The 27946-nt window shown below is 48.0% G+C and overlaps 1 protein-coding gene across 2 annotated transcripts in view; it reads left to right on the top strand.

The window, feature by feature from the left end:
- The window catches only part of LOC116986367 (rho GTPase-activating protein 39-like), a 126338-nt gene that overhangs the window by 83185 nt on the left and 15207 nt on the right, over positions 1-27946 (top strand). Inside the window, exons 1-2 of one of the 2 annotated variants that reach the window (XM_033041822.1) lie at positions 8878-8963; positions 22396-23710. In XM_033041822.1, the coding sequence (XP_032897713.1) occupies positions 8917-8963; positions 22396-23710 (1362 nt within the window). In that variant the 5' untranslated portion in view covers positions 8878-8916. Of the gene's footprint in view, positions 1-8877; positions 8964-22395; positions 23711-27946 lie in introns of those variants that run through there. The other variant, XM_033041821.1, reaches the window with a different exon arrangement.

Genomic DNA, 27946 nt, shown 5'->3' on the forward strand with positions numbered 1-27946 from the left:
CCTTCAGGAATAGAGTATGTATTTCTATTTCTGACCGTTCACAGTCGGGGATGTCCTTCAGTTGCCGTGACCAGCGGTGATCTCGCCCATCTCCAGAACGCAGGACTATGAGCATCGTTTCATTCCCTGACTCATTTTCCCTTTAACCGTTGCCTCCCACCTAGTCCCTGCCGCCTGCACACAAGGGGCAACTCACTGAGTTGGTTCATCTACAAGCGCACATATCACTGAAGCTCCCCAACAGGGAACTCGTATGATCACCGGTTTATTCGAGCAGTGGACGTGACTCCAGAAGCTTAATGCTGTGCGCCAATCCTTCCGCTAGGTTTGAGGGGAACCAGAGGGGGCCAACTTTACAATGACCTCACGAGCAAAATTTGACAGAAAAAAAAAATTGTGCTGGTGTTCAACTGGAGCAAAAGTTGCAGACCAGCAATGAATGTACCATCTTGTCTGAATTCAGTTCATTCTTGTCTGATTTCCCGTGCACACTGACCAAGTGGTGCCCAGCTGCTGGCACTCATCGCCAACTGTCCTGTATGAACATCATATATAACATTGGCAGCGGGCCAACCATAAATATCGCGTGCATCCCGGGCAAAAATAACTCTGTCTCAGTTTGTGTGTCCCCGTGTATCTCAAGATGGTTCACCGCAACTGCTCGAGGTGCTGAGGAAGCAGTCTTCTATCGTGTGTGTGTGTGTGTGTGTGTCTGTCTGTCTGTCTTCTTACTTTAGTTTATTGTCACGAGTACCGATGAACAAGGTAAAAGGTTTTGTTGCATGGTGTCCATTCACCCAAAAGACGATGCGTGATTACAATCAAGCCGTCCACAGTGTACAGATACAGGATAAAGGGAATAACATTCAGTGTAAGAGTCCAGTAGAGCCCGATTAAAGTTCGTCCAAGGGTCTCCATTGAGGCAGATAGTAGCTCCGGACACTCTCTGGTTGGATAGGATGGTTCCGTTGCCTGATAACAGCTGGGAAGAAAGTGCCCCTGAATCTGGAGATGTGCATTTACACACTTCTGTACCTCTTGCCTGATGGGAGAGGGTTGAGACTGTTCCTCTATAATTCAGATTCAGATTCAGATTCAGATTCAACTTTAATTGTCATTGTACAGTACAGAGACAACAAAATGCATTTAGCTGGTGGCCTTGCCGAGGCAGTATGCAGTGTAGATGGAGTCAATGGAAGGGAGGTTGGTTGGTGTGTTCTGGGCTGGCTGCGTTCACAACTCTGCAGTATTTTGTGGTCTTGGTTGGAGCTGTTCCCTAACCATGCTGTGTGATGCATCCCGATAAAATGCTTTCTATGTGTTGGATCCAGTGGATATTTGGGATAGGGATCTGGTGATGGTGGAGTTGGCATTGAGTTGCTTATTTACTAATGTATTTCAGTTTTGTCTCAGCAAAACCTGACCACAGGAGTCGTCTGTACAGAGTTTGTACGTACTCCATGTGACCCCGTGGGTTTTCTCCGGGCGCTCTGGCCTCCTCCCATGCACCAAAGACGTGCAGGGTGATAGGTTAATTGTTTTTTGTAAATTGACCCGAGTGTGTAGCATAGTGTTAATGTAAGGGGTGACCGCTGGTCGGCACGGACTCGGTGGGCTGAAGGGCCTGTTTCCGCGCTGTATCTCTAAAGTAAACTAGCTACGTGGGGCATCCAAGCTGGCTTTTGCTCAAATGATCTGAATGGGCGAAGCTGTCAGCTGAGTTTAACATAATGTTCAGTAATCCTTTTGAAAGTATTTGCCTGGGGGGTGATGTCGCCCTTCTGATCCACTCACCCAGGCTGCAGGGCAGGCTTAAGGTACTGGGATATCATTACACGTGTGACCCTCCTTCATTGATCCTTGATCCTTGGCCCTTCTGACGACCCTGTGTTTATATATGTATAAATAAACTCTGAAAGCACTTACGCTAACAGTAAGCATGCCAGTTCATTCAGTGGGATCAGCTTAGTGGAGCACTGTAATCAGTGAGCTCTGAAGCTTTTCAGCAAGTTATGATACACGAGGGAGGGATGCCCATTGTCTCTACAAAGTGTAGACTTTAGATTGTGAAGATACAATGCTGGTGCTGTTAAAGATGCAAAATGAATGTCCTCTGCTTGAATGTGATCCATATCCTTCCGTTTAAACTTTACTTTAGACTTTAGAGAGAGAGCACACAGACACAGGCCCTTCGGCCCATCGAGCCCGTGCCAACCAGCGATCACCGTGCACATTCGCACTGCTCTACACACCACGGACCATTTACATAGTCAATTAACCTACAAACCTGTAGGCCTTTGGAATGTGTGAGGAAACTGGAGCACCCAGAGAAAACTCTCGGGGAGAACGTACAAACTCTGTAAAGAGAGCACCCGTAGTCAGGATCGAACCCGGGTCTCTAGGGCAGCAACTCACTGTGCAGCCCTTTGGACCGTTCTTTGGTTGAGGGACACTACGTTCTGAATGCATCTGGCTCAGTTGAAGTTGGGCAAGTTTTTGTTTTACACAGAGAGTAGTTGGTGCCTGTAACATGCTGCCAGGAATGGTGTTGGTGGAGCCAGAAGTGGTGGTGGCATGGACATAACGGGCCGAAGGGCCTATTCCTGTGCTGTGCTACGTTCAAAGTTATATTCTGTACTTTGGCATTTTTCTCTTTGGACTACCTGTTGTTTAGTTTAGAGATACAGCGTGGAAACAGGCTCTTCGGCCCATCGAGTCCACGCCGCCCAAGGATCACCCCTACACCATTTCTATCGTACACGCTGGGGAAAATTTACAGAAGCCAATTAACCTACAAACCCGCATGTGTTTGGAGTGCGGGAGGAGACCGGAGCACCCGGAGAAAACTCACGCGTTCATGGGGAGAATGTACAAACTCCGTACAGACAGCACCCATAGTCAGGATCAAACCCGGGTCATCTGACACTGTGAGGCAGCAGCTCTACCCGCATGGTCACTGTGCTGCCCTGTTGTACTTGTGTGTGACTTGATTGTACTTGTGAATGGTAGGTTTTGACTGGATAGACAGCAAACACAATTTTTCTCTAGACCCATGTATAGGTGACAATTATAAACCAATACCAAAATTATCAAACCAATTTTGCGGTCAGTATGTAGCATTGTTATCAGACCCAGTCTTGTCTGGGGATATCGGGCCTGGAGGAATGTTTGAAGGGACATGTTAACAGTGAGGGGGTAGTGGAAGTGGGAGGTGGGTGTGACGAGGCTTAGAAACATAGAAACATAGAAAATAGGTGCAGGAGTAGGCCATTCGGCCCTTCGAGCCTGCACTGCCATTCAATATGATCATGGCTGATCATCCAACTCAGTATCCTGTACCTGCCTTCCCTCCATACCCCCTGATACCTTTAGCTACAAGGGCCACATCTAACTCCCTCTTAAATATAGCCAATGAACTGGCCTCAACTACCTTCTGTGGCAGTGAATTCCAGAGATTCACCACTCTCTGTGTGAAAAATGTTTTTCTCATCTCGGTCCTAAAAGATTTCCCTCTTATCCTTAAACTGTGACCCCTTGTTCTGGACTTCCCCAACATCGGGAAGCTTGGTGGGGCTTTTCCAATCTGCGGGAGTGTGGGCGGGTGAGGGGTGAAAATGGTGGCGGCGTTCCAGACATCAGGATTGGGAAAAGCACAATGTTTACTCTGATTTACTGCAGATGCTGATTTACTAAAAAAAAAAAAGTAGCACAAGATGCCGGAGTAACTCAGCGGGTCAGGCAGCATCTCCAGAGAACATGTACAGGCGACGTTCCAGGCCGGGACTCCTTCATCAGACTGTGGTGGGTGGGGGGGGGGGGGGGGGGGGGAGAGAGGCAGGACAAAGTGTGGCCGGTAACAAGTGAACACAGGCCAGGGGGTTTATTTGATTGGCAGATAATTGGGGCAGAGGCCTGAGTTTAAAACAGAAGGCGTGAGGTAAAATGATTGTCAGGAATGAGGGGGAGGGGGAGTAATGGGTGTGTTCCAGGTGGGACACGGGAAGGGGGTGGTCCTAAAATTCCAGCTCTTCAACCTGCCCCTCACTCCTCCCAACCCCTACTTTCAGGCTGAAGAAACGACCCAACCCGAAACGTCACCCATCCTTTCTCTCCAGTGAGGCTTTCTGACCCACTGAGTTACTCCAGCACCACCCTGGGTATAAACCAGCATCTGCAGTTCCTTGTTTCTACTCGTTCATGTTCGTTACCATCGGGTTGGAAGCTACCAAAGTGGAAAATGAGGTGCTGGTTACTGAGCTGCTGTGAGTTTGGATAATAAGCAAGTGTGGCATGGTGGTACAGTAGTAGAGTTGCTGCCTCACAGCACCAGAGACCCGGATTCGATCCCGACTACGGGTGCTGTCTGTACGGAGTTTGTACATTCTCCCCTTGACAGGATGGGTTTTCTCCGGGATTTCTGGTTTCTGGTCACACTCCAAAGACATACAGGTTTGTAGGTTAATTGACTTTGGTAAAAGGTTGTAAATTGTCCCCAGTATGTGGGATAATGCTAGTGTACAGACTGATCGGCATGGACTCAGTGGGCTGAAAGGCCAGTTTCCATGCTGTATCTATACACTCTAAAAATAAATTTGCTTGAGCAATATTGCAGAGGGTACATGGCATCCATGAAAAAAGGATTAATTCCTGGGAGCAATTTTAGAAAAATCGGGAAGCGGGAAGAAGACCCACTTTGCCAGCGCCTACCATCCGATGCAGTGAATGAGCACGGATGCGATAAGTTCTTGCACCTTGTTCAAGTGCCTTCAAAGCCAGCGGCACCTACTTTGATGTGGCGATCTGCCATGTGATCAAGGCCCTTTTATTCCCTGTCGTAGAATGTGTGGTGAGCTCCACTCGTTTGGAACTTCACTCATTGCTTGGCAGAGGGTGATAATTTAATGGTGCACAGCAGGGTTACCCTGCCCTTAGGGCATGGAGTGGAATCAAAGAACTGCTGATTCTGGTTTACAGCAACAACAAAAAAGACAGCAGGTCACAGGGTGGCACAGTGACGTTACGGTAGAGTTGCTGCCTTGCAGCGCCAGTGACCCACGCTCGATCCTGACAACGGGTGCAATCTGAACTGGGTTTGTACGTTCTCCCTGTGACCGCGTGGGGTTTTCTCTGGGTGCTCCGGTTTCCTCCCGCACTCCAAAGATGTACATGTTTGTAGGTTAATTGGCTTCTAGCAATTGTCTCCGTGTGTAGGGCAGAACTAGTGTACGGTGTGATCTCTGTTCGGCATGGACTCGGTGGGCCGAAGGGCCTGTTTCCACGCTGTATCTCTAAAGTCTGAAGACCAGAAACATCACCTATCCATGTTGTCCAGGGATGCTGCCTGACCTGCTGAGTTACTCCAGCGCCTTGTGTCATTTTGTTCTTAAGAGAAACTTTGGAGAGAAACTATTTGTAAAACAATGATTATGTAAATGCCTTGACATATGGAGGCAACTATCTTGTTGTCCGAACATCACCCTACACAGGCACTCCCCGACCTGTGTCAGGGTTACTTTCCGTGAACCCTCACCCAAGTTAGAATTGACGTAAGTCGAAATCATCATCCCCACCCCCTGCCCGAAATACCTCACTGCGAGTATGAACTGTCTCAGTGGCGGCCTGCTGCATCCGTACCCATAAAACAGCTAGTTGTCTGAGGGAAAGAAGGGTTTATTACATGAAACCATGGGCCACAAAATCTCTATTAATGTGGATGTCTCTTTCCTCTAAAAGAAAATCCCTTACGACGCCGATGTGAAGTTAGTCTCACTACAAGCTGATAATGGCTGTCCTGACCTCCATCCCTGTCTGGTGCTAGATGAGTTTTTAATCGGATGTGCATTCCTTGTAGATATTCTGATTTCTTTAGCAGCTCCAGTCAGGTTCATCTTTATCTCTGATAGCTTTACGTGCTGGAATGACTCACTGCATGCAATGTTAGTAGCTGCTTATTCATCGATTAGTGTAGGCCTCTAAATTTATGTGGTAGTCCCTGCCCATTAACCCATCAGTTCAACATCTCCAACAGACTATACTTACTGACAGCAGTTGTGCCTCTGATCTGAATAGCACGAGGAATCCTGGTGGGAGTGACTATAAAACATCTTATTGAAGTAGGAAGAAGTGCTTTAAAAGGATAGTTAAAAATGTATTACCTGCAGTTGTCAGGGTGAGATAAATCCCTAGTGATTTGAAAATTGTTCATATAGTCATGGAGTCAAAGTCATACAACAGGGAAACAGGCCCTTCGGCCCAACTTGTCAATGCCGACCAAGAGGCCCATCTGTGCTAGTCCTCTGTGCCCCACATTTTGCCCATAATCCTCTGAACCGTTCCCATCCGTGTACCTGTCCAAATGACTTTTAAATGCCGGGGAGATCTGACAGCGGGAAGGACACCCTGGAGAATATTTTTTGCCTCCATCCTAAAATGCGACAGCTCTGTAAAAGCAACACATGCCCAGACACCTTAATGTCATTTAATATCAAACCGAGTTGATTTTAGTTTTGTTTAGAGATACTGCGCGGAAACAGGCCCTTCGGCCCACTGAGAATGCACAGACCAGTGATCCTCGCACATTAACATTACCCTGCACATACTAGGGACAATTTACATTTACACCAAGCCAAATAGCCTACAAACCTGTTCGTCTTTGGACTGCGGGCGGAAACCAAAGATCTCGTAGAAAACCCACACGGTCACGGGGAGAACGTACAAACTCCGTACAGACAGCACCTGTACTCGGGATCGAATCCGGATCTCTGGTGATAAGACTGCGACTCTACTGCTGTACCACTGTGCCGCCCTTGATCTTGAGATTTAGGTATCTTTTCACAACTAGTGTATGTTAAATGTCGTTATAGTAATTGCCTCAAATACTTCCTCTGGCAGCTCGATCCATACACCTACCACCCTCTGTGGGGGAAAAGTTTCCCCTCGGGTTCCTATTAACTCTTTCCCCTCTTGCCTCTGGTTCTCGATTCCCCTGCCCTGCTTTCATCCTATCAATTCTCCCTCATAATGTCATATCCGTCGGGCAACTAATAACTAAGTCTGAAGAAGGGTCCCAACTCGAAACATCACCTATCCATTTTCTCCCGAGATGCTGCCTAACCCGCTGAGTTACCCCAGTATTTTGTGTCTATCCCTCGGGCAACTATCTGTTTTGGCCATTGATCTCTTTACTGTTAATGGGATCTGGCTGAGTATAGCGCGACTGCAGTGTAAACCTCACTGCAATGGTGTGTACGCTGGCACGTGCAGTAGGTTACCGGCTGTAAGTGCTTTTGGATATCCTGAAAGTCATGAACGGTGCAGAATAATTGTAAGTTTAGAATTTTTATTTGCATTTTAGTTCATTGAATCAACTCTCACTTGGGTTCTGCTCTGTGGATTAAAGTGCCTATCATGTGCACTCCAGTGGCACAAGCCAATAGCCTTTTCGAAAGCCATGGATTTTAGTGTATAGTAGACAATGAACTGCAGATGCTGCAAATTTGAACAAAACACAAAGTGCTGGAGTGACTCAGCCGGTCAGACAGCAACTGGACAGGCGACAGGCACGGTGGCGCAAAGGTAGAGCTGCTGCCTCACGGCGCCAGGGACCCGGGTTCGATCCTGCCCACGGGTGCTGTCTGTATGGAGTTGGTACGTTCTCCCTGTGACCGCGTGGGTTTTCTCTGGGTGCTCCAGTTTCCTCCCACACTACAAAGATGTGCCGGATTGTAAGTTAATTGGCTTCAGTGAAAATTGTAAATCATCCATGGTGTATAGGATAGTGTTAGTGTACGGGGGAATCGCTGGTTACTGTGCACTCGGTGGGCCGAAGGGACTGTTTCTATACTGTATCTCTGTAAAGTCTAAAGTCCAGTAAAGTCCGATTTAAAAATAGTTTGAAGGTCTCCAATGAGGTAGATGGTAGGTCAGGACCGCTCTCTAGTTGGTGGCGGGTGAAACATCACCCGCCCCTGAGTTACTCCAGCACTTTGTACCTCAGTAGATGTCCTTCGAAACTATTCCACCTTGTATCAGTGAGGAACCAAAGGGAAGCTGAAACTGGAGAAATGCCCCATGCGCGTTCAAATGATTTTAAAGCTGGACTCCCGTTGCTTCAGAGGAACTGTGTTTGTTCCCATCTATCGGTAATTTTTTTCTTCGAGGGGTGGGCACCAGCCGAACGTGCTGAGGGAAAGGCGATCAGCAAAAACGTACAGTAGTTGCAGAGGCAGCAAACTTGTCAGCTCAGCGGGCCTGGTAATCCTTCATCTCTGTGGCAGATCATTTCTGTGTTTGCTGTCTGGAAGGTTTAATTTCCAGAATGTGGGAGTGGGCAAACAAAATCTGCTCTGCGTTCCCCTTCCCCGAAGCCAGCGCGCTGTACTCATCTTCTGTGTCGCCGTAAACAAGGTGCAAAGCAAACCCTTCCGCCCCCAGCCCGGCATCAAAGTGTATCTTCTGGGGGCGTGTGGGGAAAAAACTGCGAGGGAGGGAGCAGCAAACACAGATCTGATCTGGACAAGCCTGTCTGCTGTTGTTTGTATTGTGGTGGGTTGTGTCTTTGTATGTCCAACTTGCCCCTCTTTTGTCCTTTAGTATTTAAGTGAAAACCTCCCCTCAACAAAAAGAAAAATGTGGATTTGAGTGACTGGCTTGCTGCTGTGCTGTCATGCTGCAGAATTTGCTAATCTTTGTGGCGAGACCTGAATAGATGGTTCACCTTGGATTATATAATACATTTTGATGCATATCACACACTGCGTCCTTTCGGGGCAGTTAGGAGAGATTTCTCTCTTCCCCCCCCCACTCTCTCTCTCTCTCTCTCTCTCTCTCCCTCTCTCTTTCTCTCTCGCTCGCTCTGTCTCTCTCTCTGTCTCTCTGTCTGTCTCTCTCACACACACAAAAGGTTGAAAATCGCAAATGTCGGCAGAAGAATTTTACAGCAAATGTTCATCTCACTGGAGCGGGTGAGTATTTGTGTGGGATTCAGTGAATTGGGGAGGGTGCTCGGTGTGGGGCAGAAGTTAGGGAGGGGGCAGAGTGCCCAGATGAGCAACATCTCAATGGAGATGTTTTGAAGATGTTTATGATCGTTAACATCCCCTGGAGAATATGTTTCATAATTCAGTTGAATCGCTATAGACTGTGCTCGTGTACAGTAAGATTTTACTGAATTATATGCCGGAGAAAGACTTTCACTGCACCGAGGTACATGTTACAGTAAAGTACCATTGAATCTGAACTGTATTTCTGTGGGAGTGAGAGAGTCGTGTTTAACTCTGGAATAAAACATGGTGCTTCTCCTCCCTTGAAGCTTATATTTTCATTGCTTGCTTTCAGGCTGGTTGTGTTTAGAGCTGAGTTTAGAGTTGCTTTAAACATCAGCCTTGGATTAAATATCCATGGCTGTGGTCTTGAAATATTTCCATGTCTTGCATCAATCAAATTTGTGTCTTCTCTGATAAAATCAAATTCGGCCGGCACAGTGGTGCAGCGGTGGAGTTGCTGCCTTACAGCGCCAGAGACCCCGGTTCCATCCTGACTGTGGGTGCTGTCTGTACAGAGTTTGTACGTTCTCCCCGCAACCACGTGGGTTTTCTCCGGGTGCTCCGGTTTCCTCCCCCACTCCAAAGACGTGCAGGTTTGCAGGTTAATTGGCTTCGGTAAAATTGTAAATTATCCCTAGTGTGTAGGATACTGTTAGTGTCCGGGGCGATCGCTGACCGGCACTGACTCAGTGGGCCGAAGGGCCTAGTTCCTCGCTGTATCTCTAAAGTCTAAATTAAAGCCACTGATGCTGGAAATCTGAAATGTGAACAGAAAATGCTGGTAGTCCGACATCATCTGTGGAAAGCGAAAACGGAGTCACCATTTGTCATTTTGGGTTGAATACTCTGCCGATGAACTGGTAACTCGTGCCACGGGAAAATGCTGCCTGATTTACTTAACGACTGCAGCACTTTCCGCTTTGATTTCTGGCTGCTTCAGTTAACAGTAAACCCTCGCAATAACGGACCTCTAAGTGGCAGAGTTCGGTTATAGTGGACCGAGGCTCGCATTGCACCCCCTCCCCCGCACCACCAGCTCCACGTGGCGGGAGCTTCCGGTTGTGGGAGCGGAGAGAGCGAGCAGTATGAATGGGGTGTGAGTACGGGACCCGTCTCTGGTTGCACCGCTTGTGGGGGGCCGGAGGCTCTGCGGCTCTCGCGCATTTAAACCCCCCCCCCCCCCCCCCAGTGCTGCGTTTCCTCCCTCTCGGCCTAAGGTTAAACGTTACACCCCTCCCCCGGTTATAGTGGGACAATCGACAATTACAGATGCCGTCCTCACCCCCCCCCGGTCTGTTATTTTGAGGCTTTACTGTATATTGTTTCAGCCACATCTGATCATCCGATGTTCCTGTACTGTGCAGGCCTCTTCATGTGAATGCATTAGGACCAGTTCAGAGACAGTTCAGTGGACTCAATACCTGGAATGAGTGTGATGTTTGGTGGGGAAGGATTAACTGGAGCAGGGGCTTGTGTGAAGAGAAGGCGTTTCATCTTGTGGGTGAATCACGAACTAGGGATAGCGGTTTAAAAATAATGGCTGGCCATGTACATTGGCAAGGCCTAGTGTTGTTGCCTGACACTTGCGCTCGGTCTGCCAAGACCTGCTCTATTTCCCGTTGCCAATCATTTCAACTCCCCTTCCCATTCCCACACTGACTTTTCTGTCCTGGGCCTCCTCCATTGCCAGAGTGAGGCCACACACGTATTCTGTTTGGGTAGCCTACACCCCAATGGTATAAATGTTGAATTTTCCTATTTTAGGTAACTACAATAGCACTCCCCTTCTTCCTCTCCCCTCTCCCCTCCCACACCCCACTCAGCTGTGGCCCACCTGGACATGCACCTCTTTCTCCTCTCCCCCTGCCCTTTGAGCTGCATTCCTTCCTCCAACTTCACAATTCACAACTCTTTAGACTTTAGAAATACAGCATAGAAACAGGCCCTTCGGCCCACCGAGTCTGCGCCAACAAGCGGTCACCCCGTACGCTAGTTCTATCCGACACACTAGGGACAACATACTTTACAGAAGTCATTTAACCTACAAACCTGCACGCTTTGGGGTGTGGGAGGAAACCGGAGCATCCGGAGAAAACCCACAAAGTCGCAGGGAGATGGCACAAACTCCATGCAGACAGCACCCATGGCCAGGATTGAACCCTGGGTCTCTGGCGCTGTAATGCTCCTGTCCCACTTAGGAAACCTGAACGGAAACCTCTGGAGACTTTGTGCCCCACCCAAGGTTTCCGTGCGGTTCACAGAGGTTTTTGCCAGTCTCCCTACCTGCTTCCACTACCTGCAACCTCCGGCAACCACCTGCAACCTCCGGGAGCTGCACGGAAACCTTGGGTGGGGCGCAAAGTTTCCAGAGGTTTCCGTTCAGGTTTCCTAAGTGGGACAGGGGCATTAGGCAGCAACTCTACCGCTGTGCCACAGTTCTGCCCGCATCAATTCTTTTGATTTGCATTTCTGTCTTTTCATCCGTGGCCTTTGTCCAACCATCTGCCGGTATAACGAATATCCCTCACCTGTATCCACCTACTGCCTGCCAAGCTTTGTCATGCCCCTCCACTTTCTTCCAACTTTCAACTCTCAACCTCCCGCACAATCAGTCTGTACAAGGGTCCCGACCTGAAACGTCACCTATCCCAGTTCTCCAGAGATGCTGCCTGACCCGCTGAGTTACTCCAGCACTTTGTGTCTTTTTTTGTTGTTGTAAACCAGCATCTGCAGTTCGTTGTTTCTAGATCCTACCGGGTTTGATTGTCTGGACTTTGGCCCCTCTGGGAATGCTTGAATGCACACAAGACTGCATGATCATCAAACTAATTACGCCAATTGTTCTCCGAATGCATTTGGCTTCCTTGCTGGGGCCAGGACTGCAGTAGTTTTGTTTAAATTAAGGAGCAAAAATGATTGAAAACCAAAATAAATAGATTTTGTGTGTGTGGAATCAGAAGTTGCTTGGAGTTGGAATGGTTTCTGTCTGAGCAATCAGGCTCCCTTCGAGAGGAGGGAAATCCACTGGCAAAGCCAGATAGCTTCTCCTTGATCACAGCTTAACATTGGTTTCATGTAATCAAGAGGAATCTGGTTTTCCTTACAGAAAAAAGAACATTCTGGGCAACCTATAGCTTGAGAGGATAGACACTAGGAGTTTGGCAACATACACTCTGTATCCACTATTATAACGAGATATTTCAGATGAATTCAGAAATTCCTTTTTGATGCATCCAAGAGCTTTGAGAATTATTGGGAAAGACGAGAGTTTAAAAGAGACCGTAAAAGTTCACAGCATGTTTCGGGATGGCACGGTGGGTGGGGCAGCGGTAGAGTTGCTGCCTCACAGCACCAGAGACCCAGGTTCAATCCTGACTACGGGTGCTGTCTGTACGGAGCTTGTACGTTCTCCCCGTGACCGCGCGGATTTGCCCCGGTTTCCTCCCACATTCCAAAGATGTACAGGTTTGTAGCTTAATTGGCTTTGGTAAAAGATTGTAAATTGTCCCTGGTGCTAGTGTTGGGGATGATCGCTGGTCGGGGCGGACTCGGTGGGCCGAAGGGCCTGTTACTGAGATTCTATATCCTCATGGGAGACCTTTGTTTTAATTGGCCTCTTGGACTATGAAGTTATATCTTGCACTTTTTTTGCTGCATCTTTATCCTTTACCTGCGCACTGTGGATAGCTTGACTGGGTAGCATGCAAACAAAAGCTTTTCACTGAACCTCAGTACATATGACAATCATAAACTAAACTAAACATAGGCATCCGTAAATTGCCCCTAAAGTCTAGGACATAGAACTAGTGTACGGGTGATCGATGGTTGGCATGGACTCCGACGGCCGAAGGCCCAGTTTCCTCACTGTATCTCAAAACTGTGCAATGCTAGAAGATATGTTTCTATACTGCCACAGCTTTGTACTGGTCTAAGTTCATTAGTCATAGGAGCAGAAGTAGGCCATTCGGCCCATCAAGTCTACTCTGCCATTCAATCATGTCTGATCTAGTTTACCCTCTCAACCTCATTCACCTGCCTTCCCCCAATAACCCCTGACACCTTCAATCTCCGCAATATAAATATCCATCGACTTGGCTTCCATAGCTGTCTGTGGCAATGAACTCTTTTTTTCAAGAGAGTTCGATTTTGCTCTTAGGGCTAACGGAATCAAGGGATATGGGGAAAAAGCAGGAACGGGTTACTGATTTTGGATGATCAGCCATGATCATATTGAATGGCGGCGCTGGCTCAAAGTGCCAAATGGCCTACCCCTGCACCTATTTTCTATGTTTCTATGTCTATGTAATTCCACAGATTCACCACCCTCTGACTAAAGAAATTCCTCTTCATTGCGTCCTATTATTCTGAGGCTGTGCCCTCTGTGTCCTGGACTCTCCCACTAGTGGAAACATCCTCTCCGTATCCGCTCTATGCAGGCCTTTCGTTGTTCGCTAGGTTTCAATGAGATCCCCCTCATCCTTGTAAACTCCAGCGAGTACAGGCCCAGTGCCGTCAAGCTGGTGCTAATCAGTGCTCACCATACGTTAAACCTCTAGACAAGGTTGGCTGGTGGTTGGTTTGTACGCCGGCACAGATGTGGGGCCTGATATATGAAGATGAGATTTCTGCCCTGTTTCTGGCCGATTTTAGTTGTAAAGAGACATTGTGTGTTTCTGGAAAAGTATAGATTAAACTGGATTATGGAGTCCTTCCTGCCAACAGTTGTGGACAATAGTGATCATTTGGGTCAAGTGCAGCTGAACCCATGGGACTGTATTCCAACTAGAGTTGTTGGCATGAAGATCTATCGACCGTTGTAGAATAAATGGGGGCTTTGGTCTTGTACAGCACCAGAGATTAACTGTTGCCTGAATGTTTCTTGTAATTTAAGAATAGTGGTAATTCATTCCTCATTCTTCAGCTGTTTTTCTTTAATTCTTCAAAACAGTTGGTCAGAGATATCTTCTAACATTGTCGACCATGGAGTCATACAGCGTGGAAACGGGCCCTTCGGCCCAACTTGCTATGCCGACCAACATACCCCATCTACAATACTCCCACCTGCCTGCGTTTGCCCCATATCCCTCTTTCAAGAGAGAGTTAGATTTAGCTTTTAGGCCTAAAGGAATCAAGGGATATGGCGGAAAAGCTGGAACAGGTTACTGATTTTAGATGATTAGCCATGATCATATTGAATGGTGGTGTTGGCTTAAAGGGCCGACTGGCCTACTCCTGCACCTATTTTTCTATGTTTCTAAACCTATCCTACCATGTACCTGTTTCTTAAAACGTTTTGAAATGTCCCTGCCTCAACTACTTGCAGCTCGTTCCACATACCAACCATCCTTTATGTAAAAAGAAAAATTGCCCTTTGGGCAACGATTAAATCTTTTAGGATAATTTAGGATATTTAATCTTATTAAATCTTTCCCCCTCACCTTAAACCTATGTCGTCTGGTCCTCGATTTCCCCAACTCTGAATGCGGACACTTTCTGTCGATTTTGCTTTCTCTCCCCCCCTTCCCTTCTCATCCTTTCACCAATACTCCCCACTTGTCTTCACCCACCCAAGGGCAAGATTTACCCGGCAGGTACAATCTTTCCTCTTCCATTGGAGAGAAAAATAACATATATATTCGCAGCCCGCACTCAAGCAACAGGTTTAAAGGTGGTTGTGGCTTGAAACTTTTAGATTTTACGGACAACAATGAAAATCACTGGGTGGTACAAATTGTTGAGCCACTCCCTCACCGCGCCAGAGACCAGGGTTCAATCCTGACCTCGGGTGCTGTCTGCACATTCCCCCTGTGACCGCCTGAGGTTTCTCTGCGTATTACAGTTCAATCCCACATCCCTGAGACAGGCGAGTCAGTAGATTAATTGGCCTCTGCAAAATTTCCTGAACGTAAAGTTGAGTGCTAGAATATGGGGAGAGGATGAGAATGTGGGAGAAATTCTTTCTTTTTTTTTAATGGGATTAATATAGGATTAGTGTGAATGGATGACTAATGATCGGTGTGGACTCTGAGCTGAAGAACCAGTTTATGTGTTGCATCTCTCTATGACTTAGAAAAAAAAATCAAAACTTAAAAAAAAAAAAGAATTATTATAATATCACCAGGATGCATCACATCCTGGTTTAGGAACAGCTCCATCCAAGACCGCAATAAATTGCAGATAGTTGTGGATGCAGCCCAGACAATCACACAAACCAACCACTCTTCCATTGACTCATCTACACTTCACGCTGCCTCGGCAAGGCTGCCAGCATAATCAAGGACCAGTCTCAACCCCGGTCACTCCCTCTTCTCCCCTCTCCTGCTGACGTTGCTTATCTTGTTGTAAGTTATTATGGAAACTAAAAATTGGTTTGCCAAATGTTGTTTTCCGTAATAAAAAATGCACTATTTTGCCAAAGATGATAATCATAAAACAGCCCTGATCTTAACTAAACAGAGAAAGAAAATTCAATTTTAATGCAATTTAAATCAATATAAGATGGCTTTTCTCTGCTGTACAGTTTTGGTGGCCAGATTTACATTCTAGCATTCTGTTTGCAAGAGAGAGAAGTGAATGTTCAAAACAGCCCAATGTGCGGTCCAGTGGCTCAGCAGTAGTGTTGCTGCTTTACAGCGCCAGAGACCCAAGTTCGATCCTGACTATGGGTGCTGTCTGTACGGAGTTTGTATGTTCTCCCTGTGGCTGCGTGGGTTTTCTCTGGGTGCTCCGGTTTCCTCCCACACTCCAAAAGATGTACAGGTTTGCAGGTTAATTGGCTTCAGTAAAATTGTAACTTGCCCCTCGTGTGTAGGATATGCGTGTGCACGGGGTCATCGCTGGTCGGTGCGGACTCGGTGAGCCAAAGGGCCTAGTTCAACGCTGTATCTCCCAAGTAAAGTAAAGCTAAGTAACATTAGTCCTTTATCTTAACTGCCTGGATTTGCGGTTGCAAAGGGTCATTTTCATAAACGATAATTACTTAGCTCAAATACGGCTTCCATGTTCCCAACCTACCAGAGAAGGAGCCGGAATGGGTGGATCAAGAAAAATAACAGCGCTCTTAAATGCAGAGCTCTTGGGAAGTGGGTTTTATGTGTGCATGACTTTGGGGCACTTAGGTACATGAAGACATGAAAGCATTTAGTATTCTAAACAGTTTTAATTTGCAGGCAAAGGAAGTGGATGCATTTGGGATGGGATGTTTGTCCAATTTGCTAACTTGGCAGCCTGTGGAAAGGTCCTTTTAATCCTGGTTGCCTCAGCTGTGCACTAAATAGCTTTGGTTTCATTTCAGTTTAGTTTGGAGATGGGGTGTGGAAACAGGTCCTTCAGCAAAGATGCCCACACCAACCACCAATCGATCACCCGTTCACACGACTTCTATGCTATCCCACTTTCTCATCCACTCCCTTTACATTATGGCCAATTTTGCAGAGGCCATTTACCCTGTAAACCCAAAAGGCCACTAAAGTGCTGGAGTAACTCAGCAGGGCAGGCAGCATCTCTGGAGATGGATAGGTGACATATCAGCACTCAACCCAAAACACCACCTATCCACACTCTCCAGAGATGCTGCCTGACCCACTGAGTTACTCCAGCACTTCATGTCAGCTTGTGTATTAACCAGCACCTGCAGTTCCTTGTTTCTAACCTACAGACCTGCTTGTCTTTGGGGTGCAGGAAGAATCCTGGAGGATACCCACATGGTTTCCGGGAGCACATGCAAAGTCTGCGCAGTGACCAAGGTCAAAGCCTGGACTCTGGTGCTGTGAGGCAGTGGCTCCATCAGCGGTGCCACCCCTGTCCAGGTTTTATTATCTACTCTAGGCTATGAAGTGGGAATATAGTTCGGACACTGCAGACCCATTCGGTAAGCCTAGCAGGTTGACAGCAGCCAATGGAACCTGAGCTTAGTTTAGTTTAGACATGCAGCGTGGAAACAAGCTCTTCGGCCCACTGAGTCCACGCCAACCAGTGATCATCCATACACTAGTTCTATCCTACACACCAGGGACAGTTTCCAGAAGCCCTTCAACCTGCAAACCTGAACGTCTTTGGAATGTGGGAGGAAACGAGAGCATCCGGGATCAAACCCATGTGGTCACGGGGAGAACTTTCCAACTCCATGCAGACAGCACCACTCAGGATCGAACTCTGGTCCCTGCGCTGTTAGGCAGCGACTCTACTGCTGCGCCACTGTTCCGGCAGTTGTGTCTGTAGAATACTGAGCACCTTATCTTACATGCATCACTGCATTCGAGAAGGAGATGAGAAGGAATTTATTTAGTCAGAGGGTGGTGAATCTGTGGAATTCATTGCCACAGGCACCTGTGGTGGCCAAGTCGATGGATATTTTTAAGGTAGGGAATGACAGATCCTTCAAAAGAAGGCAGCAGAATGGGGGTGAGATGGAAAGATAGATCGGCCATGATTGAATCGGCCATGATCGGACGATGGCTAAATTCTGCTCCTTGAACTTATGAACGTATGAACTAATTACAAGCTGTTAACACAGTGATTTAGAATTAATGCATTTGATGAGTTGAATATGATCTTAAAATGGTCCCGTCTGATGGATCTGTGCACAGAGCTTATAGTCAAGCTGTTGGTCTGACAAGTCATTACACACCTTTTAGTCCGAGATGTAGCCATCCTTACTCCACCCTGTGAAATTAATGGGGTGGAGACAGACTGGATTCCTGATTGGCGTGATGTGACATCTCATGATATCTTTTCAGAGGCTCCGCTCCTTCTATGCCTGCAGTAAGATGCTGCAGGTGTTCCAGCAGTTGGTGGTAGCCAGTACCACCTTCTTCGCTGCTGGGGCAGCAGGGCGAAGGCTGCGGACGCCAATAGGATCAACAAACTCATCAGGAAGGCTGGCTCCGTCCTGGGGGCGGAGTTGGATTCATGGCAGATGGTCTTGGAGAAGAGGATGCTCTTCAAACTGTGGAGCTTCCTGGACAATATAACTCACTCCCTCCATGACACACTAGTCAAACTGAGGAGCACCTTCAGCAACAGGCTGGTTCCATCATGATGTAGCACAGAATGCCACAGGAGATCCTTCTTCCCTGTGGCTATCAAACTGTACCACCCCTCCCCCTTTTGTCGTGGGGTGGACTGTGAGACTGACTCCCCCCACCTCCCCAATCTTTGCACATCCCCAATCCTTTCCACTGTTTCATGTATTTTGTGTTTTTATGACTTTTTGGCATATCAGTTTCCCTCCTGGGATAAATAAAGTTCCATTGTATCTTATCGTATGAACTTCAATAGGGGTGCCAGCATTTTGCCATGTCCTAGTGATGTGGATGAAGGAATAGAGAAATGTTATTAAGACGGTGGCAATTTAGAGGGCACAGCAATTGGTAAGGGTGGAGGAACATTGCTAAATGGTAACGGTAATGTTAATAGACTTCAGCAAGGGGTAAGGAAGGGGGACCCGGCAGGAGGAGGGGCCATAGAGAATGAAGGGGGACCCAGTGATGTCGAGGGTGCGTCAAAAATGGAGGGGTGGGCCTGCAGCCACTGCGGCGGCAGGCAGTAGATAGGACTGTTCACTACTTTAATCACTTTGTCAGCGCCAAAATGTGGCAACACTTGTGTGGTGCCTGGATGAGGTCTGCCACATGATTTTACCGGTTTGTATGCAAAACAAAGCACTTTGCTGTGCCTAATGTACATGTGACAATAAAGTACCATAGGATCATTGTGCAATATCTACTTTGAATCCAAGAATGTCAAAATGAGCATGTTTTTAAATTGCAAGGTGGTGCGTATTTGCGGAGGAGGGAAGGGATTCGGGTGTGAATGAGTCACAAACACTCGTGAACAGGAGCAAACATTGTGGGTGGAGCTGATAAACATATGCCTTGTTGGTTTTGATGTCGGGAGTGGGATGGTTGGATTTGAATAGGGGGTGGCTCAGTTTTAATACAGGCAGGAGCAGGCCATGTGCCTCCTCAAATGTGACGTTTCCTCCCACACTCCAAAGACGTACAGGTTTGTGGGTTCATTGGCTCGGTATAAATGTAAATTGTCTCTAGTGTGTGTAGATAATGATAATGTACGGGGATTGCTGGTCAGCGCAGACTCGTAGACCTGTTTCAGAGCTTTATCTCTAAACTAAACTAAACCGATTTGATGGGGTCAATACAGAGGCGCCAGTTCCTATGTGAGAGTGTTGACACATCTTTAGAAGGTCTAACCGTTGAGAAGGAAGTGTACATAGAGATCCAGATACCGACAGCAAACTTGGAGCAGGAAGACAGAACTCTCTGTTCTTGTTGCCTCGGATCCAAAGTGAGCTGTTTTATTGCTCCTGCCATTTTTCAGAGCACGGGTTAGAATTCTGCTCAGTTTCATGTCGAAGTTTAAATTGGAAGAAGTTGGAAGTTTAAGTTTCAAATCAAAGCGACAATTAATTGGTTCTGGCACGTTGGATTTGGAAGCAGAAACGTGGAAAGGTTAAAGCATCGTAACCGCTATCTGTTGGCTGGGTGAAGATGATCAAAATAATGACTTGCTGATGTACACTGCCTTGTTCAATGTCAGGACATCTCACACTGTTTAACGGCTGAGGTCGTGTGCACAAATTCTTCCAAGAGACAATGTGAAACTGATCATGTGATCTGTTTTTCCTGTTGTGGTCAGGGGACAAATATTAGCCACAATATCTAGTATATTGTGGCACGGTGGCGCAGCGGTAGAGTTGCTGCCTTACAGCGCTAGAGACCCAGGTTCGATCCTGACTGCTGGTGCTGTCTGTACGGAGTTTGTACGCTCTCCCCATGATCACGTGGGTTTTCTCTGGGTGCTCTGATTTCCTCCCACACTCCAAAGACGTACAGGTTTGTAGGTTAATTGGCTTCAGTAAAAATTGTAAATTGTCCCTAGTGTGTAGGATAGTGCCAGCGTATGAGGATTACTGGTTGGCGCAGACTTGGTGGGCCTAATCTCTAAAGTAAATATATCCTGTGCTCTTCAAACCGACAGCCTTGAGAATGAATGATTGAAAGATACAACATGGAAGCAGGTCCTTCGGCCCACCGACTCCATGCCGACCATCGATCACCTTTTCACACTTGTTTGATGTTATCTCACTATTGCATCCACTCCATGTACGCAGGGGCCAATAACCTACAAACCTGTACCTCTGTGGTCACCGGGAGAACGTGCAAACTCCATGAAGCCAGCACCTGTGGTCAGGATTGAGCTCGGGTGCCTGGTGCAGTGAGGCAGCAGCTCTACCAGCTGCGCTATTGTGCCGCCCTCTCATAGAAAGAATAAAGGAAAGAATATATGAAAGTTATTTTATATTCAAAGGAAGACGTGCTTCAGTCAGTTTCTCATCCAGAACCTGCCCTTCCAGAAGGAAAGAACTCCCTTGTGATTGAATGTTTTTTTTAAAAACACCTGGGATATATTTTCCATGAGAAGTATCAACATCCACCATAATTATACAAGATGGCATTCAAGCCAGGTGACTGTGTGCAGGTCCCAGAAGTGGATCTGCAATCACTCATTACATTCGCTCCACTCTTATAACTCTCTACTCCAACAGCAGCATTTCTTGCGTTACTCCCTTTATGATGAGCATTTGATGGCACAGGGCCTGTACTCGCAGAGTTCAGAAGGATGAGGGGACACCTCACTGAAACTTACCGAATAGCGAAAGCCCTGGATAGAGCGAATGTGGAGAGGATGTTTCCACTGGTGGGAGGGTCTAAGACCAGAGGCCACAGCGTCAGGATAAAAGGACGTACCTTTAGAAAGGAGATGAGAAGGAATGTCTTTAGTCAGAGGGTGGTGAATCTGTGGAATTCATTGCCACAGAAGGCTGTGAAGGCCAAGTCATTGGGTAATGTTAGGGCAAAGATTGGCAGATTCTTGATTAGAATTGTGTTAGAAGGACACAAATGGGGAGAAGGCAGGAAAATGGAGTTGAGAAGGAAAGATAGATCAGCCACGATTGAATGTTGGAGTAGACGATGGGTGGAATGGCCTAATTCTGCTCCTGGAACTTAAGAACTTCTGAACGAATGAACTTTATGCCGTATCTGTACACTGTGGGCGGCTTGATTGTAATCAGGTATCGTCTTTTCGCTAATTGGATAGCAGGCAACAAAAACGCTTTTCACTCTACTTCGGTACACATGACAATAACAAACTAAACTAATTAAATGATGTTACGCCTGTTCTGTCATTCTCCTGCAGCTTGCAAGCAGGTGACCTTATTGCCTTGTCCTTATCCATCTGTTTTCAGTAGCGCTGTTGAGATATGGGGAGCTAATTTATGGATGTGACCCCAGCGAGCTGCAACTTCTATCAGCTCCATTCCGCTTGCTCCCACTTGCGTATAAATAGCAGAGTTGACGAATGCTACTCACAGTGCTGGGGGTGTTCAAGTGAAGTTATCGGTACACAGCTCTGTGAGTGAAGGGAACAGCTTTAATACAGATAGATTTTCTTATGCAATATAGGTCTTGTATTCTAAAGCACATAGACCTGTCTCGCTCTTAGGGCGGCACAGTGACACAGTGGTAGAGTTGCTGCCTTATAGCGCTAGAGACCCGGGTTCGTTCCTGACCACGGGTGCTGTCTGCAAGGAGTTTGTACGTTCTCCCTGTGACTGCCTGGGCTTTCCCCGGGTGCTCCGGTTTCCTCCCGCACTCTAAAGACGTGCAGGTTTGTTGGTTAATTGGCCTTGTTAAAATTGTAAACTGTCCGTAGTGTTTGTAGACAGTGCGAGTGTACGGGGATTGCAGGTCGGCACGGACTCAGTGGGCCGAAGGGCCTGTTTCGGCGCTGTGCCACCGTCCGCCCCTTTAGCAAAACAGTTGCCTAGCACTAATGGGAGCTTCAATTAAAGTTAAAATACTGCTTGAAAGAAATGAGGGTGTGCCTTTCCTTCAAGCAGATAGCAGCAGCAGTGGAAGGCTGTTGGATTATACACTAGGCCCCAAGATGATTACAGCTTCCGTTTTATTCTGGAGTTCTCCTTGACCAAATCACCAGGGGTCACCAGGTTTGATGTAGAAACGAGGAACTGAAGATGCTGGATTAATGAAAGTAGGGTCCCGACCCGAAAGTAGGGTCATCCATCCGTGTCCTCCAGAGATGCTGCCTGACCCACTGAGTTACTCCGGCACTTTGTGTCTTTCACGGAGTCTGACGTGTGCTTTCTGTGTGGGATTGTATGGCTTGAATTCACTGAAGCGATATCTATCTGGTGCAATCAATATGGTGTAGTAATGATATATATTTAAACCAATTGTCCCATTTTGGGTACTTTAACAGCAGCACTGCGAATGTGTCTTGCTAAAACTTCTTTCCTCTTCTTCTGCAGAACAAGCTCCACCTGGCAGCCGGCCCCGGGCACCAAGGCATCGATGCTGGTGAAAGTGGACAGTGGGACGAGCTCGGTTTCCTCGCACGGCTCCGCACCTCAGCCACAGAACTCCCCGACGGTCTCCGTGCAGAAGGTCCTCGCGGTCAAGTCGTCGGCCCAGGCTCCGGCTCCGGCCCAGCCTGGGGGCAAAGTCTCTTCCCCCCTCGAGCCCAAGCCGTCCCTGCACCTGAAGAAGACGGAGAACGGGGGCTTCTGCCTGGTGCTGGCGAACGGCCCACAGCACCAGACCCCCCACAAGACCCAGCCTGGGCAAAGCCAGCCGCTGTCCCCAAGGTGTGCCTCTGCCGCTCCCATATACGATGAGCCCCCCATCGAGTCGCCCATCTACGACGAGCCCCCGATGGAGGTGGATCCGGAGGGAGCCTCTCGCGGTAAAGCCGCAGCCCAGAAGGTGGGCGGGCAAGCATCGCAGAGAGGGCCGGCAAAGCTGCTTCACAACCCTGCCTTTCATCCACAGGGCGTCAATAAACACGCCAGGAAAGGGTCCAACACTGAGTACAGCCCGGCTGGGAGAGAGTACATCAAGCAGATGGTCAACATTGACCCGGCCTCCAAACAGGCCTCGTCTCCAAATGGGACATGCGATAGTGCTGGGAGAGTCCTCGCTGGTCATCTACTGGCCAAGGACAGTAACAAGCAGCAGTGGAAGAACCTGGACATGAACTCGTTGAAGAGTAACGAGGTGCACAGCCGGCAGAGCAGCATGCAGTCGCAGTCGCACGAGTACCCCACCTCGGTGATCAGCCACCAGGACTCGGGCTACTCCACCGGCCCCTCTCCCAGCCTGAGGAGGAGGAAGGGCAGGAGGACGGGGGTGGGGCAGGCCCGTCCCGGCTCCCTGGGCAGCAGCAGCGAGCTGAACATCCTGAACGAGAAGCTGATGGCGGAGATGCGGGCGGTGGTGGGTCGGGCGGTGGAGATCCGGGGCAGCCAGGCCAGCCTGAACGCCGACATCGCCGAGAGCTGCATCCTGGCCGACATCCACAAGATCCGCCTGCAGTCCGAGGGCCGCCACCTGCGGCAGTACGCCAGCCACGGCTCCAAGGACAACATTGTGGCCAGCAGCAGGTCCCTGCACAAGCTGGGCGCCGACATCCGGGCCTCGGTCGACAGCCAGTTGTCAACCCGACAGGAGGTAGTCCGACAGAAGAGAACATTTGAAAAGGTGGATTTTTCCAGCAATTCATTGGAAAGAAGCATCACCAGCCAGATTAGCCTTTCTTTACCGAGCCCCGTTCGAAACACGCAGCAGGTAAGAACCAAAGAGGTGGTCTTGATCCCAATAGCTTTGGAGAGTTCCCAATGGAGGAGTAATTTCCTCTGGGCATTTCTTTGAGCCAATTAGTCAGGCATGGGAATCGGAGAGATCAATGCATTCCCAGCTGCTGGAGACTGCCAGTGTTTGAGGGGGAATGTGCTAACTGTAGACGACAGGGACGACAGATGGCACAATGGGCTAAGTGTTCGGCTGGCAACCGGAAGGTAGCCGGTTCGAATCCCGCTTGGAGTGCATACTGTCGTTGTGTCCTTGGGCAAGACACTTCACCCACCTTTGCCTGTGTGTGAATGTGTGTGAGTGATTGGTGGTGGTCGGAGGGGCCGTAGGCGCAGATTGGCAGCCACGCTTCCGTCAGTCTGCCCCAGGGCAGCTGTGGCTACAGAAGTAGCTTACCACCACCGAGTGTGACTGAGGAGTGAATGAATAATGCGATGTAAAGCGCCTTGAGTATTAGAAAGGCGCAATATAAATCCCATCCATTATTATTATTATTAACTGTAGAAACAAGGACCTGCAGATGTAAAAAATAAAGACACAAACTGCAGGAGTAAACAACAGATAGACACAATACGCTGGAGTAACTCAGCGGGACAGGCAGCTTCTCTGGAGAGAAAGAATGGGTGACGTTTTGGGGCGAGACCCATTCAATTGTGGTTGATCTATCTTTCCCTCTCAATCCCATCCTCCTGCCTTCTCCCCATAACCCCTGATACCTTTACCAATCAAGAATCTGTCATTCTCCGCCCTAAAGAATACTCCAATGACCTGGCCTCCACAGCCATCGGTGGCAATGAATTCAACAGATTCACCACCCTCTGACAAGAAATTCATCCTCATCTCCTTTCTAAAGGTGTGTCCTTTTATTCTGAGGCTGTGCCCTCGGGTCCTAGACTCTCTAACAGTGGAAGCATCCTGTCCACATCCACTCTAACCAGGCCTTTCTCTGTTCAGTAAGTTTCAATGAGGTCTCCCCTCAACCTTCTAAACTCCAGTGAGTACAGGCCCAGTGCCATCAAATGCTCAGAATCTCTAAGTAATCGCTATATTCTATTTTCCTTTAATTCCCCGCTCACTGGCCCCTACTCACAGACCTCCAACCAAGAGAGATTGATACTATTTTGTAAGACTCCTAAAAATAGTACAAAGAGTGAATCAGAAGCCAAGACATAAGGACTTGCGAGCTGGCATGGGTCGTTTAGATATTGACTGTGGAAAGCAAAAAAAAGAGGTGGTCTTGATCCCAATAGCCTTGGAGAGTTCCCAATGGAGGAGTAATTTCCTCTGGGCATTTCTGTGAGTCAATTAGTCAGGCATGGGAATCGGAGAGATCAATGCATTCCCAGCTGCTGGAGACTGCCAGTGTTTGAGGGGGAATGTGCAGCGATTGATGGGCTTGAAATGGGTGAGCAGATATGCAAAATTCCTCAGAATAATGTGGACTGTTTTGTTTAAAATCGTAAAAACTGCAAATCTCCGTCCTAATTATGTTGACAAGAGCAGCATGAACTGAATTAAATTCAAAAGGAACATGGTTTAGAATGTTTTTCCCGTGCCAAGTTTGCGGTTTCTTCATGCGTTTGATCGTGGTGACTGATTTCACGTCTCTTTGAGGTGATGCTGGGGTGGGGGTGGGGTGGGGGAGGAGCGGGAGCGGTGATGAGAGAGAAGAAAGAGAGGACATTGAGTTACGGCAGAAGATTTCGAGGAGAAGTTCGGGCAAAGTGTCCTTACACAGTGTGGGTTTGTAATATGCAATTATCTGTCGCAAACTCAAAACATAGTTTCTCAGTTTACTAATGGAGGCACAAAGTGCTGGGGTAACTCAGCGGCTCAGGCAGCATCTCTGGAGAACGTGGATAGGCGACGTATCGGGTCAGGACCCGTCCTTCTTGTGCCTTGTGAGTTGGACAGTTTTCAACTGAGCCAATTTGGAATAAAAGGGTGTGTCTATAAATATTTATATATGTAGATACAAGGAGCTGCAGATGCTAGTTTTACAAAAAAGACACAAAGTGCTGGAGTAACTCAGCGGGTCAGGCAGCATCTGTGGAGGACAATAGCCATACGAGCCCTTTTGTCAGAGAAGATCAGGTGCTGATTTGGGGGAATAAAAACTCATGCCAGCCCCAGTAAATGTAGAGGCCAATTGTCTGAAGAAGGGTATCGACCCGAGACGTCACCCATTCCTTCTCTCCGGAGATGCTGCCTGTCCCGCTGAGTTACTCCAGCTTTTTGTGTCCGTCTTCGCCCAATTAGAGAGATTGGCAGCGGGGGGCACCCCTGGGGCATGAAGGTTGAAGGAGGGAGATGACGGTTCCCGTGATGACCGGATGGAGGCGTTGACTGCCACAGGCTCTTATTACCAGCTGCAGCTAAACCCAAACCTGGAGACTTGCGCATAGACTCAGTGGGCTATTTCATGCATTATGTACTAACCGGGTACTGTACCAATGTATGGTGGCGGTAGAGTTGCTGCTTTACAGCGCCAGAGTCCCTGGTTCAATCCTGACTGTGGGTACTGTCAGTATATAGTTTGTACATTCTCCCCGTGGCCGCATGGGTCTGTAGGTTAATTGGCTTTGGTAAAATTGTAAATTCTGCCTAGTGTGTAGAATAGTGCTGGTGTACGGGGTGATCACAGGTCGGCACGGACTCGGTGTGCCGAAGGGCCTATTTCCGCGCAGTATCTTTAAACTAAACTTATCTAAACTATGGCAATAATCTCACTGATCAGTACCTTGGCTGAGTACCCGAGATGAAACATGAATCAAAGTTAACTTGGTCTGAATCGCCCAGGGCACCATCATAAAGATATGAGGACTCTTTGTCAACCGAATCAAGGCCGATCCACATCACAAGCCCACTTTCTATGCCAATCCCCATATCCCTTGGTCAGCATCCAATAGTTTAGTTTATTGTCACGTGTACCGAGGTACAGTGAAAAGCTTTTTTGTTGCGTGCTATCCAGTCAGCGGAAAGACAATACATCATTATAACTAAGTCGGAGATCAGGACTGAATCTGGGTGTCTGGCGCTGTGAGGCAGCAGCACTAGCACCTTCCGCATGAGCCACCGATTCTTAAAAGTGAACAGGTATTGCATGCCGATGAACAAATGCGATTGGTTAGCGGTCCGTGTAAAATACTGGCATTTATTGTGAACTGTGGCCAACAAATGTTATCAGTTTAACTTAGTTTATTCATTGTCACATGTATTTGTTGCGTGCTATCCAGTCAGCGATTAAAACTATACATGATTACACACAAGCCATCCACGCGTGCAGATGCAGGATAAAGGGAATAACGTCAGTGCAAGGTAAAGTCTGATTAAAGGTAGTCCGAGGGACTACAATGAGGTAGATGGGAGTGTTTAAGAAGGAACTGCAGATGCTGGAAAATCGGAGGAAGACAAAAGTGCTGGAAAAACTCAGTGGGTGAGGCAGCATCTATGGAACGAAGGAAATAAGCAACGTTTCGGCCCGAAGCGTTGCCTATTTCCGAGGTAGATGGGAGGTTAGGACGGCTCTCCGGTTAGTGATAGGGTGGTTCAGTTGCTTGACAACAGGTGGGAAGAAACTCCCTGAATCTGGAGGTGTGCAAATTCACACAATTCATACCTCTAGCCTGAAGGGAGAAGTGGGAGTGACCAGGGTGAGACTAGTCCTTGATTATGCTGGTGACCTTGCCTAGGCAGCGTGAAGTTTAGATCATAATTATCATCATCATAATCATATTTTATTAGCCAAGTATGTTTTGCAACATATGAGGAATTTGATTTGCCACACAGTCATACCAATAAAATGCAACTAAACACACAAAATACATTTTTACATGAACATCCATCACAGCAACTTCTCCACATTCCTCATTGTGATGGAAGGCGAAAAAAAAAGTTCAATCTCTGCTCCGTCTTTGGGGGCCTTGAGCCTTCAGTAGACGGGACTATCTTGGCTCCCGCAGCTGGCGGTCGGGCCCTCTGCGTCGGGGCGATCAAGCTCCCACATCGGGGGGGATCTCAGCTCCCCCGCGCCGGGGGATCGGACCCTGGGTCGGGGCTAGTCGAACCTCTTGCGGCTGTGGAGCTTCATGACATCGGTGTCTGCCCGAGACTGCGAGCTCATCGATGGTGAAATCCGCAGGCTGCATTAGGAGCATCTATCCCAGGCAAGGGATGGCAGGCTCCGATGGTGAGTCCACTGCCCCGCATTGG

The sequence above is a fragment of the Amblyraja radiata genome, chromosome 23 (assembly GCF_010909765.2).
Source record: "Amblyraja radiata isolate CabotCenter1 chromosome 23, sAmbRad1.1.pri, whole genome shotgun sequence".
In the NCBI taxonomy this organism is placed as follows: Eukaryota; Metazoa; Chordata; class Chondrichthyes; order Rajiformes; family Rajidae; genus Amblyraja; species Amblyraja radiata.